The sequence below is a fragment of the Strigops habroptila genome, chromosome 2, assembly GCF_004027225.2.
Source record: "Strigops habroptila isolate Jane chromosome 2, bStrHab1.2.pri, whole genome shotgun sequence".
Lineage (NCBI taxonomy): Eukaryota > Metazoa > Chordata > Aves > Psittaciformes > Psittacidae > Strigops > Strigops habroptila.
The window spans coordinates 91669516-91685604 of record NC_044278.2 but is presented as its reverse complement, the minus strand read 5'-3'; the positions used below and the strand labels follow the sequence as shown (position 1 = coordinate 91685604).

The following is a 16089-nucleotide window of genomic DNA, read 5'->3' as shown; positions in this document are numbered from 1 at the left end:
CATTGCCTTCAAAATTAGAAATTGGGCTTAAATAAGGTTTGTCAACCTTGCCGTAGCAAGAGATCTTCGATTTTTTTAATTTTGAATCCAGTGTGTAGGCAAATACAAATTTTGCTTACTTGAACCAATAGTTGGGGAAGGCATTTTATTGAATATCTTTTGGAAATGGATAAATTGTGCCCTCTGGGTTGTACTTGGGCAATATCGTAGTTCCGGCAATTTCACTAGTCACAGAGCGTGTAAGTAGTGTATCTGCTGCTCTTACGATCACGGGGGCTTTCTTGGTGTGGAGCATGCAGAAGAATCCTCAAGACATACATGCTGTACATAACAGCTCAACACATCCCTGAGTAGGTGCTTTTTTTACTACTTACATACTTTGTGACTGCCTCTAGAAAACAACTGATTCAAGCTTCTGTTTAGGAAGAGTTAATTTTGTTAAGAACCCGTAGGCATGGAAATCGCCTACAAGATCCTTCCATCTTCAGAAGGAGACTTTGGTTTTTTACTGGGGGAGCAGGACAGGGAGAAGCAGGTCATGGGTTGCTGCAAGGTGGCCTTAGATACCAAAGGCAGCAGCAGTCTAGTTCATACAGGCAGTCACTTTTCCTTCTCTTTGCCTTCAGTGTTTCACTTGCCAATCCCCTCGTTTTCCTCTCCAGACAGTTCTTGAACATAGAATCATAGAATCAATCAACTAGGTTGGAAAAGACCTTTAAGATCATCAAATCTAACCGTTAACACTTTCTACATTGAAAAAAGCACAAAGCAGTTGCTGTTTTTTAATGTATTTGTTTAATCTGCAGTAAAAAAAGAAAGGAAAACTTTTTCTAAGCATATGAATGGCGTACTTCTAAAACAACATAATGATCAAGGTCATTTTGTTTTTAAAAAGCAGAAACTCAAATTTAACAGGCCTTGAAATCCCACTTTAAGAAGTTTTTAATTTAAATATTTCAAAGCAAGTCTGTTCTTCAGATTAAGGGAAGGTGAAGCTTCTATTAAAAAAAAAAAAGGCTACAATAGAACAAAATACTGAATTCTATTCTCAGTCTCAATTAACACTTTGCTTTTTAGATATGCAGTTTAGCATTCCACATGAGGTTGCCTTTATTTTCTTTAAGCCATGATTATGTCAAGTTAATTCCTCTTTTCTGTGTGTCACGCAGTGTTAATAACATTACTGGGCTTGCAAGATCTCAAGAGCTGTTTAGTCACAAAAATGGAAGTGAACTTCAAGAAAAAAATAGACAATTCTGTTTATAAAGCCCATGTAGATGGCTGCATTAACTGGTAGGGTTCAAGATGTATAGTATGCATGAGGGCAGTGTAATACCTCTTATTGTTGTTTTTCAAGGCTAGGTACCTTAAGTCATTCCATCTTTGGGAGTGTTTCAGCTTAGTACCTTTCTTAGAGGTTTAATATGTAGTAAGATCAATCCTAATAATTGCAGTTTGCCTAAGCAAAAGGTTGAGGTTGGAAATCCTCCCTTATTTTTTCTTTCTTTTTTCTTTCCTCCTAACTGGTAAGCAGTTTCTCTTGTGGGGAATGGAGGTTAGCTTCAGCAAAGCTGAAGGAGCTAGCATGAATGGCTGCTACCATGTGGAATAAAGAGGGGTTGAAATCTTGTGTCAGAAGTGTCTAGTTCAAGGATTTATAAATACAGTGGCCGTTGTAGATTCTGAGAGGCCTTGAGACTCTTTGGTCTGCAACTGCATGTAAATACTTCTGCTGTCGTAGCTGGATAGCAGATACTTGTTAGACACTACGGTGGTATCATGGATACAAGATTCTTGATGCTGGGGCTTCTTTGATGTTGGGATGTGCGAAGGGTTTTGATTCTGCGGCCACGCACATTCCCTTCCGCAGCCCCTTTTCCCGCTGTTTGTTTCCGATTCGGCACAATGGGTGCTTTCCCGTGTCCCCTGGAGCAGCTTTGTGGGAAAGGTATGCTGTAATTGGTTTATAACCATTCATAATGACCTGGCAACTCAGTGTGAATAGCAACGGGGAGCAACTTAACTTGTGATTTATTTAAGTAAGCTACATGGATGAAAGGTACTCCCAAGTGGACAAGTTGAGCTAGTTGCCTAATTGGACGTAAATTTTCACTTGTAGCGTGGAAAGAAGAGAGGGTTTTGTTATGAAAGGCTGAATTTGGATTTATGAGCAAGCTTATGGACTGCTAAACCAGTTTGTGAGCGAAGTTTAATACTGTCTTTTTGGGGGATGTTTTCGTATTTTAATTCAGTAAGAGCTAGTATACCCTTGTCATTTGTAAAGCTAATGGAATATTAACTTAAGATTTTTATTTGCAGTTCGAATATCTGACCTTGCTTCTGGTGCAGTAACACACACTTTGATTTTTAAAAGCCAGGATTGGTACTGCTGCTTTGGTTGCAGCTTTTACCAGTTTGTCATGGCATTCCTGCTTATTTTGTCAAGGCTCTGACTGCTTTTCCTCACACAACACCCATGATACGAGCAACCCACCAGCTGCAGGGCATGATGATTCGGCAGGCGGTACGGCAGCCTTGGTAGTTGTAAGGCCACGGGTAGTAGCCCAGGAGAGGCTCACAGATTCTCTGGCACTGTGTGTAACTTCGTCTGCATTCAATGCAGCACACGCCGAGGTGATCCAGCATGGGGTCAAAAGCCATCCCTTCACCTTCCAGTTGCTGAAATGTAAAATGGTAAATGTCATCCCAGTGCTCTCGTTCTCAGAGCATGTAGAATACACCGATGCTCCTGTAAACCCTACAAAGGGTAAAAACTGAAATCTCAGTCCTGTTGCAGTTAACAGCACTCCCACTAGTTGCACTAACTGACCACTGCATTTTGGGGTTTTTTTCCTCCTTTTTGTTTTGCCGTAGAAGTGTAGAATTGGTGCAATCACCTGTGTAAGATGGAAGGAACAACAGGGAACTCTAACTTCATTACATTTTCTTCTACAGCCCCTGCAAAAGATCCAGCAGCAGTAAACTCCTCTAAGTTTTAAATACTAATGACAGAAGAGATTTCAAGACAGTTATCTGGGTCTTTTATGTAGATGACAATGTCTGAAGTTGTATGCTGTGGTTCTGATGTTTTGTTTTAATTTTTGTATTTTAATGCTTTTTACAGCAGTCCCAGGAAGCTGTTCAGTGTGCTACTACCCTGCAGTCTTCTGAGGATTTCTCCCTTCTCTTTCAGTCTGCCTTTTTCCCCCCCCCCTGCCATAATTAGGCACATTGTGGACAGTGAGAATTCTGCCTGTTCTGTTTCTGCTACATAGAGCAAGCTATGCATAAAATATGTAAAAGCAGGCTCTTGCTACTGCCTTGACCCTTCAAAATTCCTTTCCTTCTTTCTGGAGGTACTCTGTTTTTTGAAACTCCATTGTTCTTTCCCCATTGGTGTTATTTCACGAAAAGCAGGAGCAAAAAGCAAATGCTGGAGTAACACTTGGCTTTCATGTGACCGTTTTCCATTTAGAAAACTAGCAGCACACTGAAAAGGTGAGGCACAGAAAGGTGCCATCTCTTGTCTGGGCTTGTACAGGATGCTAGTGACAGCTCAGTGTTGTTCAGGCCCCCAGTGTCCCATTCCCAGCCCTGAGAGCAGGGAAGGTGTCATGTCGTTGGATAGGATTCATCATCCTTGAATTCAGGTACCTGCAGTGTGAACTTCTACTCCTGAGCTCATTGTCCAGATTCTCCTCATAGCGGATGAAGAGAAATAGCTTTAGAGAGAATTCATTTCATCCTACAGGGATGACTTACAGTGTAATTAAACATCCATTTGAATCGGACGAATTGGTCTATAGAGAAAATTTGGATATAGGCATCTACACAGCAACTGAAGGTGAATCCCACCCTGAGGCTGAGAGGAGCCTGGTGACCGTATCTGACTGGACATTCTCTGCTTGGTCCAGGGCCTTATGGCTGGAAGAACAGACCTGTGGCAGTTCTGCTGCTGCCCTCCGTAGACAGGGCAGCTCGGACCCCATGGACATGGTCACGTTAGCAGCTGTGAGGAGAAGTTGAATTCCAGTGCTGCTGCTGTTTCACTGACCTCGTGGGAGAGTCAATTTAGATCCACTTTATTTGGAGTGATTAATTTAAGTTTAATTAAGGGATGTCAACTCGGCAGAATGCTGTCACACTATAATGATCTCCTGCTGTTGCATAAATGTCAAGTCAAAGCCAGGACTTCTTTCCAAAGCAGGAGGCATTTATCTTGTGACAGTGTTGTATTAAAATGACTTACTCCTGCTGCACCAAATGGTGGGTGTAAATTGTCTGGCGCTGGTGCAGTAGACTGGAAGGTGCCTACTGTACAGCCAGCTCTCCTGCAGCGTGGAAAAGGTGTTGGGACACAGCGGGGAGGCTCCTGTGCTCCTTCTGTGGGCTGCTTTTTCTCAAAGAGCCGGGATGAGTTTTGCAGTAGTCATTCTCCAGCCGCTGTTGCTGTCTATAAACATGTTCACCTCTGCGAATTGCATGCTAGAACTGGAGTCATCTACCCTCATAGCGAAGAGGCTGAGAAAACAGATTTACCTGGCCTAACCCTAATCTCTTTGCAAATAGACTACTACTGCTTTCCTCTGTAGTAGTCACTTCTGATACTAATTTCTATTTGAGGGCAAAGTATGTTAGATCTGCCATCCCTGGAGACATTCAAGGCCAGGCTGGATGTGGTTCTGGGCAACCTGATCTAGTTGAAGATGTCCCTGCTCACTGCAGGGGGGTTGGACTAGGTGACCTTTGAAGGTCCCTTCCAACTCAAAACTATCCTGTGATTCTGTTTCTAGCTACTGGACTCTCTTTACATTGTCAGTAAATGATGGGGCTCAGCTATCTGATCAAGACCAGCTTTGGTTTGTTTTCAGAAGGTGTTATCCTTGTCAGGTCTCTCTAGTGCTGCTTCTGTATGGATCTGGCAACCCTGAAAAGCAGCTTGGCATCAGCTTGCCTTAATCAAGCTTGGCAAGCTTGAGCGCTTGCCACCTCAAGCACTCGTGCTTGTTTGAGACTGAAATCTAATGAAAACTAGGATGGAGGAAGGCGAGGAGGACTGAGGAAGACTATTTTCAGCTTAGGTGTATTACAAGTCTGTAACAGGCAAAGACTGTGCAGATAAAAAAGACAAAAAAAACCCTCATCCATCAGTATTACCTGTCTACAACAGTCTCAGTCTCTGAAAGAAGATTACAGTGCAAATACTTACATTATAGGGGTTGTCTGGATTAAGTGTTTGGTCGGTTTCTTGTCCCATTGGCCTGGTTTCATTAGGCTGGTGATCAAGCTCTTGAGTCAGCTGTATGGTGGGTGACCTGGTGTTTACTTCTTCACCAGCAGCTTCCAAATCTTCCATATCAGAGTTTGATTCTGACTGGCGTTTGTTTCTCTTAATTTCTCTCCTTTGGTTATCTGCAGAAATAACCACAAGATTATTATAATCATAAGATTAATTTTATCTTCAGCCTGTCCTCATATTTATATGCACATTATCTCAAGTTTCAGGAATTTCTTTAATAAAAAAAGGGGAGGGTAGGAGGCAGAAGGAAAGTCCAAACTGTGGTGGCAGACTTGGTGAGCATCCCCATGGGAGCTTCTTGCCTTCCTGTGTTGTATCTGCAGACGGTATCAGTCCAAAGGGGGGTGAGATTGCCTGCCTTCCCCCTTCCCCTCCCTTTGAGGCAAAACAGACTGGAGGAGATTTGTTGTGGTGGTTTTTTTACCCACCCTGTGATCACTGATGCTCAGCAGCACTCGCCAGCACTCACAAGTCCAGTCGTAAGCATCTCATTTTAGTTTTTTTAAGGTGCTTTTGTGACAGACTAGTGCCCTACTCCCAAGGGCAGCCGGTGAACCTGGTGGAAGCAGCATGGATACTGCTCTTTTGTTGCCCAGTGAGATATGCAAGGTCATGAGAAAAGTGGAAAATATGGGCAGTTTGGATCCACAGGTGCTCTCAAATGTTGTTTCCCCCCACTCCAAGTGTTCTAATGCTAACTGGACCAAGGGAGAGCAAATCTTTTCAAGCCTTCTCCTCTCGTCCCAGGCCTGGAAGTCACTTGGAGAAATTGCCTTCTCTGCAGGGACTCCTGAGCATTTTTGCTAAGCTTGAGTCTGAGTGATGGGAGCACTTCAGTCCTGGGGCTGCCCCCAGGACCTCATAAACATCATCCAACAGTTGCCTAGCTAAAGCATCTCCTTCTACTCCCTGACGTCCTGAATCAGGCTTGGAAACAGGACAGCCTATGGTCCCAGATCAGGAGCTGGATATTCCCCAACTGTTGGCCAGGTACAGTGTTCCTGCTACTTGGTGTCAGCTGCCTAAACATTTTGGGGGATAGTTCAAGCTGTTGTCTTGTCCTTCCTTGGGGGGTTGGACTGGATGATCTCCAGAGGTCCCTTCCAACCCTAACAATTCTGTGATTCCGTAGAAATACACGGAACTCTCTGGTTTCATCTCCCAGCAAGTCATCCACGTGGGCTGTATAAATTGTCTGAGGAATACAAGTATAAAAAAAGTCTAATAAGTGTGAATAAACTCCAAACATGCAATCTCAGCCCTCACCCATGAGGGCTTGAGAAAACAGGCTGGGAAAGGGAGGAAAGGATCCTGGTTTCCCATATGTGCAAGTCTTGGTGGCAAACCCAGTTTGGGGAAGGCGTTTAGATGCAGGGAGGGATAACACATTTTTCAAATAGAAGAAGTGTTACCTTTGGGATATGTTGGTCGCAGCCAGAAAATTGGAAGATCCCTGCAAAGCTCTAAAATTTTAGGGCTTAGGAAACTGTTATGCTTGATAGGCTCATCTGCAGCCACCCAGATAAGGGAGTTTTCGTCAAATCTCACAGGCATGATTTCATCTTCCTGCAAATAGAAGAGCATAAATCCTTTGCTGCTCAGTGAACAGTCATGTGCCTGCTTGCTGCTGATTCTTGAGCATCAACCTGTATAATCATCCGCTGCAGCTAATACCGAGCATCCTTGTATCTCATGAGTGTGAACTGATTGTACTGAGCCAAAGCCTAAATAAAGGTTGCCACTGCTGAAATGAATGGTAAAACTACTGTCAGCTTTGCTGGGGCTAAGATTTCACCCATCTTTCAGAAAGCTTTTGCCCTGTGTACGAGGACTAGGTGTCAAAGAGTGTTCAGCCCAAAGCACCGGATTTTCAGGTCGTAGAAACTGTAGATTTCTGCCACCTTCAGCAAAGCAGCAATGAAATACGCCAGCTAAAAACAAACCCCTCATCTTTTACCATGCCCCGTTCTCATTTGATGTACTCCCAAGATAGATTTACGATAGGGAGGGGGGCAAAAATCTTGTTCGGAAGTTTTAGAATGGATTATAGCTTGAGAACTGCTCCAGCTTCCAGTTTTAAGTCAACGTTATCAGTATGATTAAAGGTCTTGTTTGGTAAAAGCAATTCAATTGACCAAAAGCTTGAAGTGTGAGTTAAAGGAGCCTGCCTTTTTGAAGTGTACCCTGCAGGTTTTTGGTTTATATCTTCAAAGTAATGTAGGAAAATGCCAGTGATTGATTCTTTAAACTTGTTAGTTCAAAGTATTATTTTACATAAAATGTGTAAGTATTTTATAGCAACAGTGAAATATTAAAAGAAACCCAACTTTTCAGTCATGAAAACCGGTATGATTTCAAAGTTAAAACTCTAAATTGCTTCCCTAAACCTCATCAAAACTTATTATATAACTGACTAGATCAATTTATTCTGTCGAGCTGTTGTTCTTTAGCGTGTTTATTGATTTCTTTTGTAGGTCTCAAGTCATCTAAGTTCACTATCCAATCTGTCTAGTGAGAAGTGCTCTTTATTTATGTTCTCCCACTTAAGCTTTTATCAGCATCAGAAATATCTGAATCTAGTTTTCAGAAATAAAAATATCTGTTGTTTCTGTTTGAGATGATCCTGGCTTGTGAGCAGCCAGAGTTTTGGGTAGCTATGAAAGCTTATTTTAGTCAACTGTTTTTGTAGGCAGTGTTGGTTATGATATGTGTTGTAAGAAAGTGGCATATGCATACTTTCTCCTAAATACATGCATATCAGAGAGGGGACTTGCTCTGGAAAAACAAATACTACTTTGCCATTCCCATCATACATCTGACCTGGAAAGTCAAGCAACAGGGAAAGGGTAGTATCGCAATAGTAGGACTTAGTTGGCTGCTTGTTTTGGCTTTGGTGCATACAGTTTATTGCGGAGGTTGTGTAGCTGATGCACAGAAAGTAGGACAAGGAAACAGGTTTACTGTCACCAGGTAGAAGGTTAGAAATACCTTTGTGACTATTTAAGGATAACGTCTTCAGGACTGTGACTTCATTCTTACAAAAAGATGTCAAATTGAAAGCTTGACTTCAGGCAGTAGTGCTAATGAAGTCAAGAAGCCCAGCCTGGCTTTAAAATAAAGCAAAGCAGGAAAGATGTGGGCCTCTGCCTGGAATTTGGCAAGATCTCTTCCCCATCACGGAAAAGCACCAATTTCAGGGGGCTTTGTAACATTGCTGGTGCCTTGCTGCTTGGGTTTAGAGCAACCTTTTTCCCCTGCATTTTAAAGTAGATGTTTAGTAGTCACAGCACCATTGCAGGTAGGTGCAGCCTTAGTGGTGCCTGTCTCCCAGCTAATTGTATCTGCTCTTATTTTCTCGGAACAACCCAGGGAAAGGGGTTGTGGTTCTCCTGTGCTCTCCTGCCAGTGACTGGGCCCCTGCCAGCATCCAGGCTTAGCTGTAGTGAAGTCACTGGAGCCACTCCTGAGTGAGCAATGGGCTTGGGGGTCCGAGCTCTGGGAAACTCAGGCTGTCTGCACCTAAAGCAATAGGCTTTTTGACAGATGTGTGGTAAGGAGAGGGTTTGGTGGTATCTGGATGAGAGCCGCAGCTTTTGTGGTGGTCGCAATGCAGATTCCATGAAATCTAGTTAACACCATGTTCTAAAATGAAATCTGATGCCATCGAAGAAGGCAAATTCTTCATTTTTGGTAACTATTATTTCTTCCGAGTTACCTGAATTTTTGCAATAATGTTTTCCACAGTTCAACTTTGTTGACTATTCTAGACGACTTGAGTGATGGAGTCCCTGCTTTTGCTCAAGAGTGCTGACAGAAATCTCCTGATATCTACCGCAGCCCCTCCTCATATTGACTAAAGCAGCTGCTTCTTCCATGCTCTCCCAGGCTTGTGCACAGCCTGATCTCACGCAGATGCTCTTGTCCCTGAGGTCTCCTATGGATCTGGTGAAAACTGGTCTATGGCTTCCCCCACTCACTAATCTGCAGCCTCTCACGATGCCTTGGGCACAGTGACGTGTCTGACATCAGTCTTGCTTTTCTTATCTTTCAGAAGCCCCTTGCAAACAGTGAACCCTCACCTATCCCACCCTACCCTCAACAACCCTACCACTATCCGCAGTGGCTTTCAAGTGTAATCCTTATCTGTATTTAAATACCTTTTCAAGACCCTTTCTATACAAAGATTTGTTTTTAAATAAACCCCTTACCAGCTCAGACGAGAGGCTCGCTTTAGTCATAGCATCAACTTCGGGGACGTGCGCTTTTGGCTGAGCTTTGATGTAACACTTTTCTCCTTCAGCAAAGCGGATCCCAGTTATGCCCTGTAAAAGCAGAAGGCAGGGGGGTTGTGCACAGCCCTCCAGCTCCCCACCGCCCCCAAGGAAGCATCCAAGCACTGCTAAAATTCCCACTGAGTTTTTAGTCTGAAGGTTAAATCTGACTTAAGCCCAAATGCAGTAAAACGCTCTTCCCTTGTCATTTCAGCTTTACAACTTTAGTCAAATGGGGCTAGAAGTTTTCTCTTGATTTCTGAAAGATGGGGGTGTTTTATGTAAGTGCTTCCATGCCCGCTGTAGGCTACTTGGAGCAGTTCTGTTAAAGAATTAGTTGACACGCTTTGAACTGTAACTTTAACACCTACTGTAGGCAGCCTCAAATTGTGTTAGCTGGTGGTGCAGTACCCCGATGACACAGATTTACAGGAATGTGGGGGCAGCTTGGTCCGATTTATACACATAAGTGGCTGTGACAGCAAGGGGAAGCTCATGATGGGGAATTTGGTACAGAAATCTGTGTGTGGGACTTCCTTCATCTGGCCTACCAGGGTAAAATGCAGTTGCGTAAACCTAGATGAAAGTTTACTTCTAAGCAAGAGAAGGGTATCCCAGCAGCTCCAGAGGGCTGCAGGTCTCCCATAAGTCCTGGGTTGTACCTCCCAGTCGTGTGCCAGCACCTTGGGCATCAACTACCTTGTCTGTAGTTTTTGTGTTTCTTCAAAAACTATGGGGTTTTGGGTACCCATAAAAGAGCTCTTTTATGTTATGAATTTAGATGCCTCATTGTAGATGGCAAAACTTCCATGTTTTTCCTAGGGTTGCACAAGCTCTATTCAGTCACGTAAGTACTATTATCTAGTGCCATTTGAGGTGTGCTGCTTTTCTGCCCAGCCTCTAGCTGCCAGGACAGGGTGAGATGGGTGTCATCATGACCCCTCTCACCTGCCTCGTGCGGGCATCCCGGATACCACAGGCTTCTAGTGCAGCTTGAGACGGATGCTACTGAGGCACCTGAGTCTCATCCTGTGTGCCTGCAAGTCCTGTACGGCTGGGCAGGCACTCATCAAGACAAAGTGACTAATTCTAAAGCAGTGAGAGAGGGAATGGCTGTGCAGGGATGAGAGCACAAGGGAATGAGACTTCGTGGTGTACTGAGTATGCAAAGAGCATCCCAATATTGCCAAATCCCAGTCTTCACTGACCATGCAATGATTCAAGCGCTGCCAGTCAATCCAAGCTGTCAATACTTGGCTGTTGGAAGCCCATCTTTCCAATTTCTTTCTCCTTTATGTGCATTCTTGGCTCAAAACCCAGCTGGCAGCATCCCTCTGCTCTCTCCCGTTGAGCCTGTCTCTGGTCTGTTGTAATTACAAGCGGCACCATCCCTGGGATGGTGGTGTTGGCTGGTTGGTTCTGGGAGCTGATTTCTGACCTGGTCGTGGCAGGCAGCAGTTTACCAGCACCGTGCATGGAGGCAGTATCATGGAATCACAGAATGGTTTGGGTCGAAGGGACCTTAAAGCTCATCCAGTTCCAACCCCCCTGCCATGGGCAGGGACATCTTCCACCAGACAAGGTTGCTCCAAGCCCCGTTCAACCTGGGGACCAGTTCAGCATCTCTCCAGTGGGCTGGTGCTTTTGTGCAGATGTGGAATGGTGAAGGCAAATGAGAAGAGCTGGTTGTGGGTGTTCTTATCCAGCTGCTAATAATGTTGCTATGGTGATGTTAATGGGAGTTTCATAAAGGCTGAAATGCAGCTGTTGGGAAAGTCGGGGTCCTGGGTCTCCTGGCGTGGATTTGTTTGTACTTGCTGAGAGGCCAAGGAGCTGAATTTCCTCATCTTTCTAGAGTCAGCAAGGGGAAGATGGCTGCTCCAGAAGCCCTGGGTAAGGCTTCCTAGCAACAGCATCTTTATTTTAGGTGCTGCTTTGACTTACAGGGGACTTAACACCGATCTTAACTGAGTGTTTCACACCTAAGAATATTAATTGCAGGATCTGAGCTCTATAAGTAGGTTTCTGCAACATCAATAGATGTGCCCTTAGTAGCTCAGAAGTGGTGCATCTCAATGAACCACTCTATCCCACTCTATCCCAGCTGTTGAGCTCTGCTGAGATTTGGCATCCATTAGTCAAGGCTCTGCACAGAGCAGCCACAGCCAAGTTGCTGGGGTACCCAGATGTGTTTGCCGTCAGCCCAACTGGCCCAGCACCATGTGCTTGGTGCATGGATGCATAAGCTATGCTAAATGCCTCCGTCCTCTCCCCTGGGGATGAACCCAGGCCAAGCCAGGGAGAGCTCCCATCCCTATCTTGGACAAGAGGAAGCTGCCTAGGTCCAGCACTGCATGGTGGTCTCTCCTTGGTGTCTACTTGGCTTACTGTGTTGACCTTATGCTCCTAAAATTATGATGTTTTGGGGAAGGGGAGGTGGTTTTTCCAGTTCAAATAGTATGAAATACCTAAAGAGGGCCTACAAGGAAGCTGAAGAGGGACATTTTACAAGGGCATGTAGTGACAGGACAGGAAGTAGTGACTTTAAACTGAAAGAAGGGACATTTTGATTAGATATTAGGAAGAAATTCTTCCCTGTGAGGGTGGTGAGACACTGGCACAGGTTGCCCAGAGAAGCTGTGGCTGCCCCATCCCTGGCAGTGTTCAAGGCCAGGCTGGACGGGGCTTTGAGCAACCTGGTCTAGTGGAAGGTGTCCCTGCCCACGGCAGGGGGTTGGAACTGGATGATCTTTAAGGTCCCTCCCAACCCAAACCATTCTGTGGTTTTGTGAAATCATGCAAGGGCTGTGTCACAGCCTGCCAGAACATTTTTCTGTCAAGACCCCCAAGGCATGCATAGCTCTGTTCAGTGGTTTGAAAATGCAGGGTATTAGGTGGAGCCAAACCTGACAAAGCCTAATCCATGCTGCTTACTGGAGTGGGACCTGGCACGGCCTATTCCCAAAGGAACATAGACTTTGTTTTGGAGGAAACTGCCTGTCTTGCTGTGAAAGCAAGCTGGGAGAGCAAGGATGTTTGTGTGGGTAGCTGGGGGCTGGAACCTGAGACTGACAGGGCAGAGAAGTCAGGGCAGGGTAGGGTCCCGTGCTGGAGCATGTCATGTGAGGGACTTAGAATCTGAAGGTGGTGGTACTTACAATCTGAAAATCATGAACTTCAACAGCTTCTTCACTCCCACTTCCAGTTTTGAATGTCTCTAAGTTGTTTCCAGCATCTATTTCCATTGATCCATCTTGTACTTTTCCATTAATGCTCATAGTGTAGTGAACATTGTACACCTGGAATCAATAAAAGAGCAGCAGCACAACAGTAATTGCTTATTGCCTGACTGTCAGATCCCTGCTCAGCTCCTAACTTGTGTTTCTGTAGGCATTTGATAACCCTCCAACAACCAACACCACGTTACTGCAACACCTCACCCTCGGGGCAGGCTGTCAGTGGAGCAGGTTGCCCAGAGAGGTGGTGCAGTCTCCATCCTTGGAAGTTCTCAAAGCCTGGCTGGATAAAGCCCTGAACAACCAGCTCTGACCCCGCAGCAGTCTCTGCTCAGAGCAGCAGGTGGGACTAGAGACCTCCTGAGGTCCCTGCTCCAGGGAGTTTTACTTCAGAACCAATGTGGGGTGAGTCCGCATCCCAGCTCACTCCAACTTAAAAACCTTCTAGGTCCTATTTTAGGAATTGCTGCTTATGCTGGCGTGATTCCCAAAGGAGAGCAGAAACATCCCACTCTGAAGGAGTCCAAACCCTATTTATCTCTTAGGATGTTCTGCTGAGGTGCAGGAAAACAGGTTCCTCTTGAATATGAACAAGCTTCCCCGCTTGTAATGGATGTGAACGTTGTTTAAATTGGATGTGAAGTTGTATAGACTCGTATTTTCCTTGTCAGCGTATTTGCTCTTATCCCATTTTCAATGAGGGAAGCTGCAGCGTGGTTTGTATTTGCAGGAGGACCACAATCTGCAGAGGGAGTTTGTGATTCTCCTGTGCAGCTCTGCTAAAAGTGCTGCACCAGCAGTTTACTCTTGGCCTTAAAAAAGCCTTACAGCATTTTAATGAAAAATTTACACTGACAGCTAGAGACAAATTTCTTCTTCTCTTACCTTCGCCCAGGAAAGTCTGAGGTGCTAAAGATTTATGGTTCCTCAGTTAAACAGATTCAGTCCCATATTTTGCTCTGTCTAGGACTCCTGTTGGATGTGGTCCATAAAACCAGGCCAAGGTACATGGCCACCCCTGCTAGGGGCTGAGCTAGGGCTGAGACTCTGTTATCCTTGTCAGTTATGAGAGAATGTAAAGGTTTAAAATAAAGATAACTCTTAAATTGCCTGAATGTTGTTATCAATGACCCTAGATGTAATCTTTACGGCTGCTTCCCAAACATCTGCAAGTCCAGTATCACCTTCTGAGTTTGAAGGCAGCTTGGAAAAGTAACTCTAAGCTTTCCTGGTGTCTTCACCTGGAGATCAACTTTGACGCTTAATGACAATGAAGCACGTGCCACATTTTGCAAAGCAGAATTTAGATGATGGGAGTAATAAAACGAAGGAAACTTTGTCTTGTACGTGGCAAATGCAGCCACTTGGTCAGAGCTGAATCTGCCATCCCCCCTCCCTCCTATTTGCACCCCTCTCCACTCTCAAAAGCCTGAAGAAGCCAATGGCTCTTGGAGAGCATCCTGGAGGTCAGCAACATGTCCTGCTGTCTTCTTGGTTTCTTTCTGATTGCCTGTGTTATCCCTCTGTGTGTGGGTGTATCCTGTAGGGAACCTCTGCTCTGGCTGCTGGGATCCACACAAAGCTCTCCGTGAGGGAACCAGCGCGAGGCTGGAGGTGGTGCAAAACCACTTCCAAAATAAATTCAAAGATCCCAGTCACACTTCCAGAGCAAGTTACATTCATGTGTGCACCAGCGTGTTTGAAATATCATTTAAACAAAAATCTGACATGAACAGAAAGAAAAGTTTATATATTAACATGTTCTAACAGGCTGAAGTTTGGGATTTAAACTGATCAGCAGCTTCTCGGTTTTGTTCTTTGCACATGGGTTTATCATGTACCCCACAAGATGTAAGTAATAGAACTTATCATGACTTTACAAACCACTCTACAGCTGCTAACAGTAAATGCCTGTGTGTGCACACAGTCGTGCGAACCACCGGAGCCAAATAAAGGTTCCTGTTAAGGGGTTAAATATAGCATGACATACTTGAGGGGCCAGGTAGGATCTGGACCAAGAATGCAGAGGATGTGAAAAAGGAATTTACACATGTCAATGCTGGTTTTGTCCTCAGAGCTGGAGTGTGCCCAGGCTGTGAAGCCCCGGGGACATGTTGGGGTTTGAGTTCACTGTGGATTTGCGAGTAGAAATCAATGTAGTGTCTGTGCTCCCAAAGATACGTTTCATGTTCATTAAGAAATGTGCTTCCAGGAGGCTCCATCCAAAGAGCCAGTGAAGATAATGATTATGGGGTTGGGTTGGGTTGTTTTTTCGGAAAGCATGGAAAAAAACGTAAAGATCTGCTTAAAGACCTCTTTTTGGACCTCGCAGGAAGCGTTCCCAAGCTGTGCCTCTCCCGTACACGCAACCAGCAGCCCCATCCCGATGCGGGCTGTGCTGCCGGGCTCACCTGCCGCTCGGTGGCTTTCCAGAAGTAGAAGGCGCCGATGGCCCCGGCCAGGAGCAGGAGGGCTCCGGCGATCAGCACCGCGGCCCCCGCCTTCAGCAGCCGCCCCGGCCCGGGGGGCACCGCCGCCGCGTACGCCTGCGGAGAGCGCGGGGCTGGGTGCGGGCAGGGACCCGTCCTGCCCCCCCTCCTCCTTCCGCCACGTCCCGGTCCTGACCGGACCCGACCCATCCTGATCCGACCCGATTACGATCCATTCGGTCCTGATCCGATCTGACCCGACCCGTTTTGTCCCGTCCCGATCTGTTGCATCCTGACCCGACCCACCCCATCCCATTCCATGCGGTCCCGACTCGTTCGATGCCGTTCCGTCCCAGCCCACCCCTACCCGTTTTGTCCCGATCCCATCCAACCCATCCCAACCCATTCTGTCCCGATCCGTCCCGTCCCGACCAGACCCGCTCGGTCCTGTTCCTTTCCAACTTGTTGTGTCCCGGTCCGACCCGACCCGGTTCGTATTGTCCCCCATCCCGTCCCGTCCCGTCCCGGGCGGTGCCGCCCGGCAGCACTCACGGGCGGCAGGCACTGCTCCACATCGTCAGGCCCCACTCGGGCGATGGGCACCTTCTCGGAGCCCTCTGCCATGGCTGCGGCGGGAGGGAGAGCTGCCCCTCACCGCTCCCGCTCCCGCTCCCGGCCCCGGCCCCGTCGGGGGGCAGCACCGCCCCGGCCCGCCCCGGCCCGACGGGGAGGGCAGCACCGCCCCCTGCCCGGCACAAGGAGCCCCTTGAGCTGCCCGGCAGCCGTCGGACCGTGACACCCCGTCCCAGCCCCGTTCCCCCAACACATCCCCGGGGCTTGTCTCCAGCTTTGGA

General features: G+C 46.3%; 1 protein-coding gene across 1 annotated transcript; it reads right to left on the bottom strand.

The window, feature by feature from the left end:
- Window positions 1-779: 779 nt before the first annotated feature.
- CNMD (chondromodulin) lies at window positions 780-16038 on the bottom strand. Its single transcript, XM_030475994.1, has 7 exons — window positions 15788-16038; window positions 15218-15352; window positions 12729-12869; window positions 9508-9621; window positions 6712-6865; window positions 5210-5412; window positions 780-2679 (listed from the first exon to the last, which is right to left on the bottom strand). Exons 1-7 carry the CDS (start codon window positions 15857-15859, stop codon window positions 2464-2466), a joined length of 1035 nt encoding a protein of 344 aa, XP_030331854.1. The 5' UTR covers window positions 15860-16038; the 3' UTR covers window positions 780-2463.
- Window positions 16039-16089: the final 51 nt, after the last annotated feature.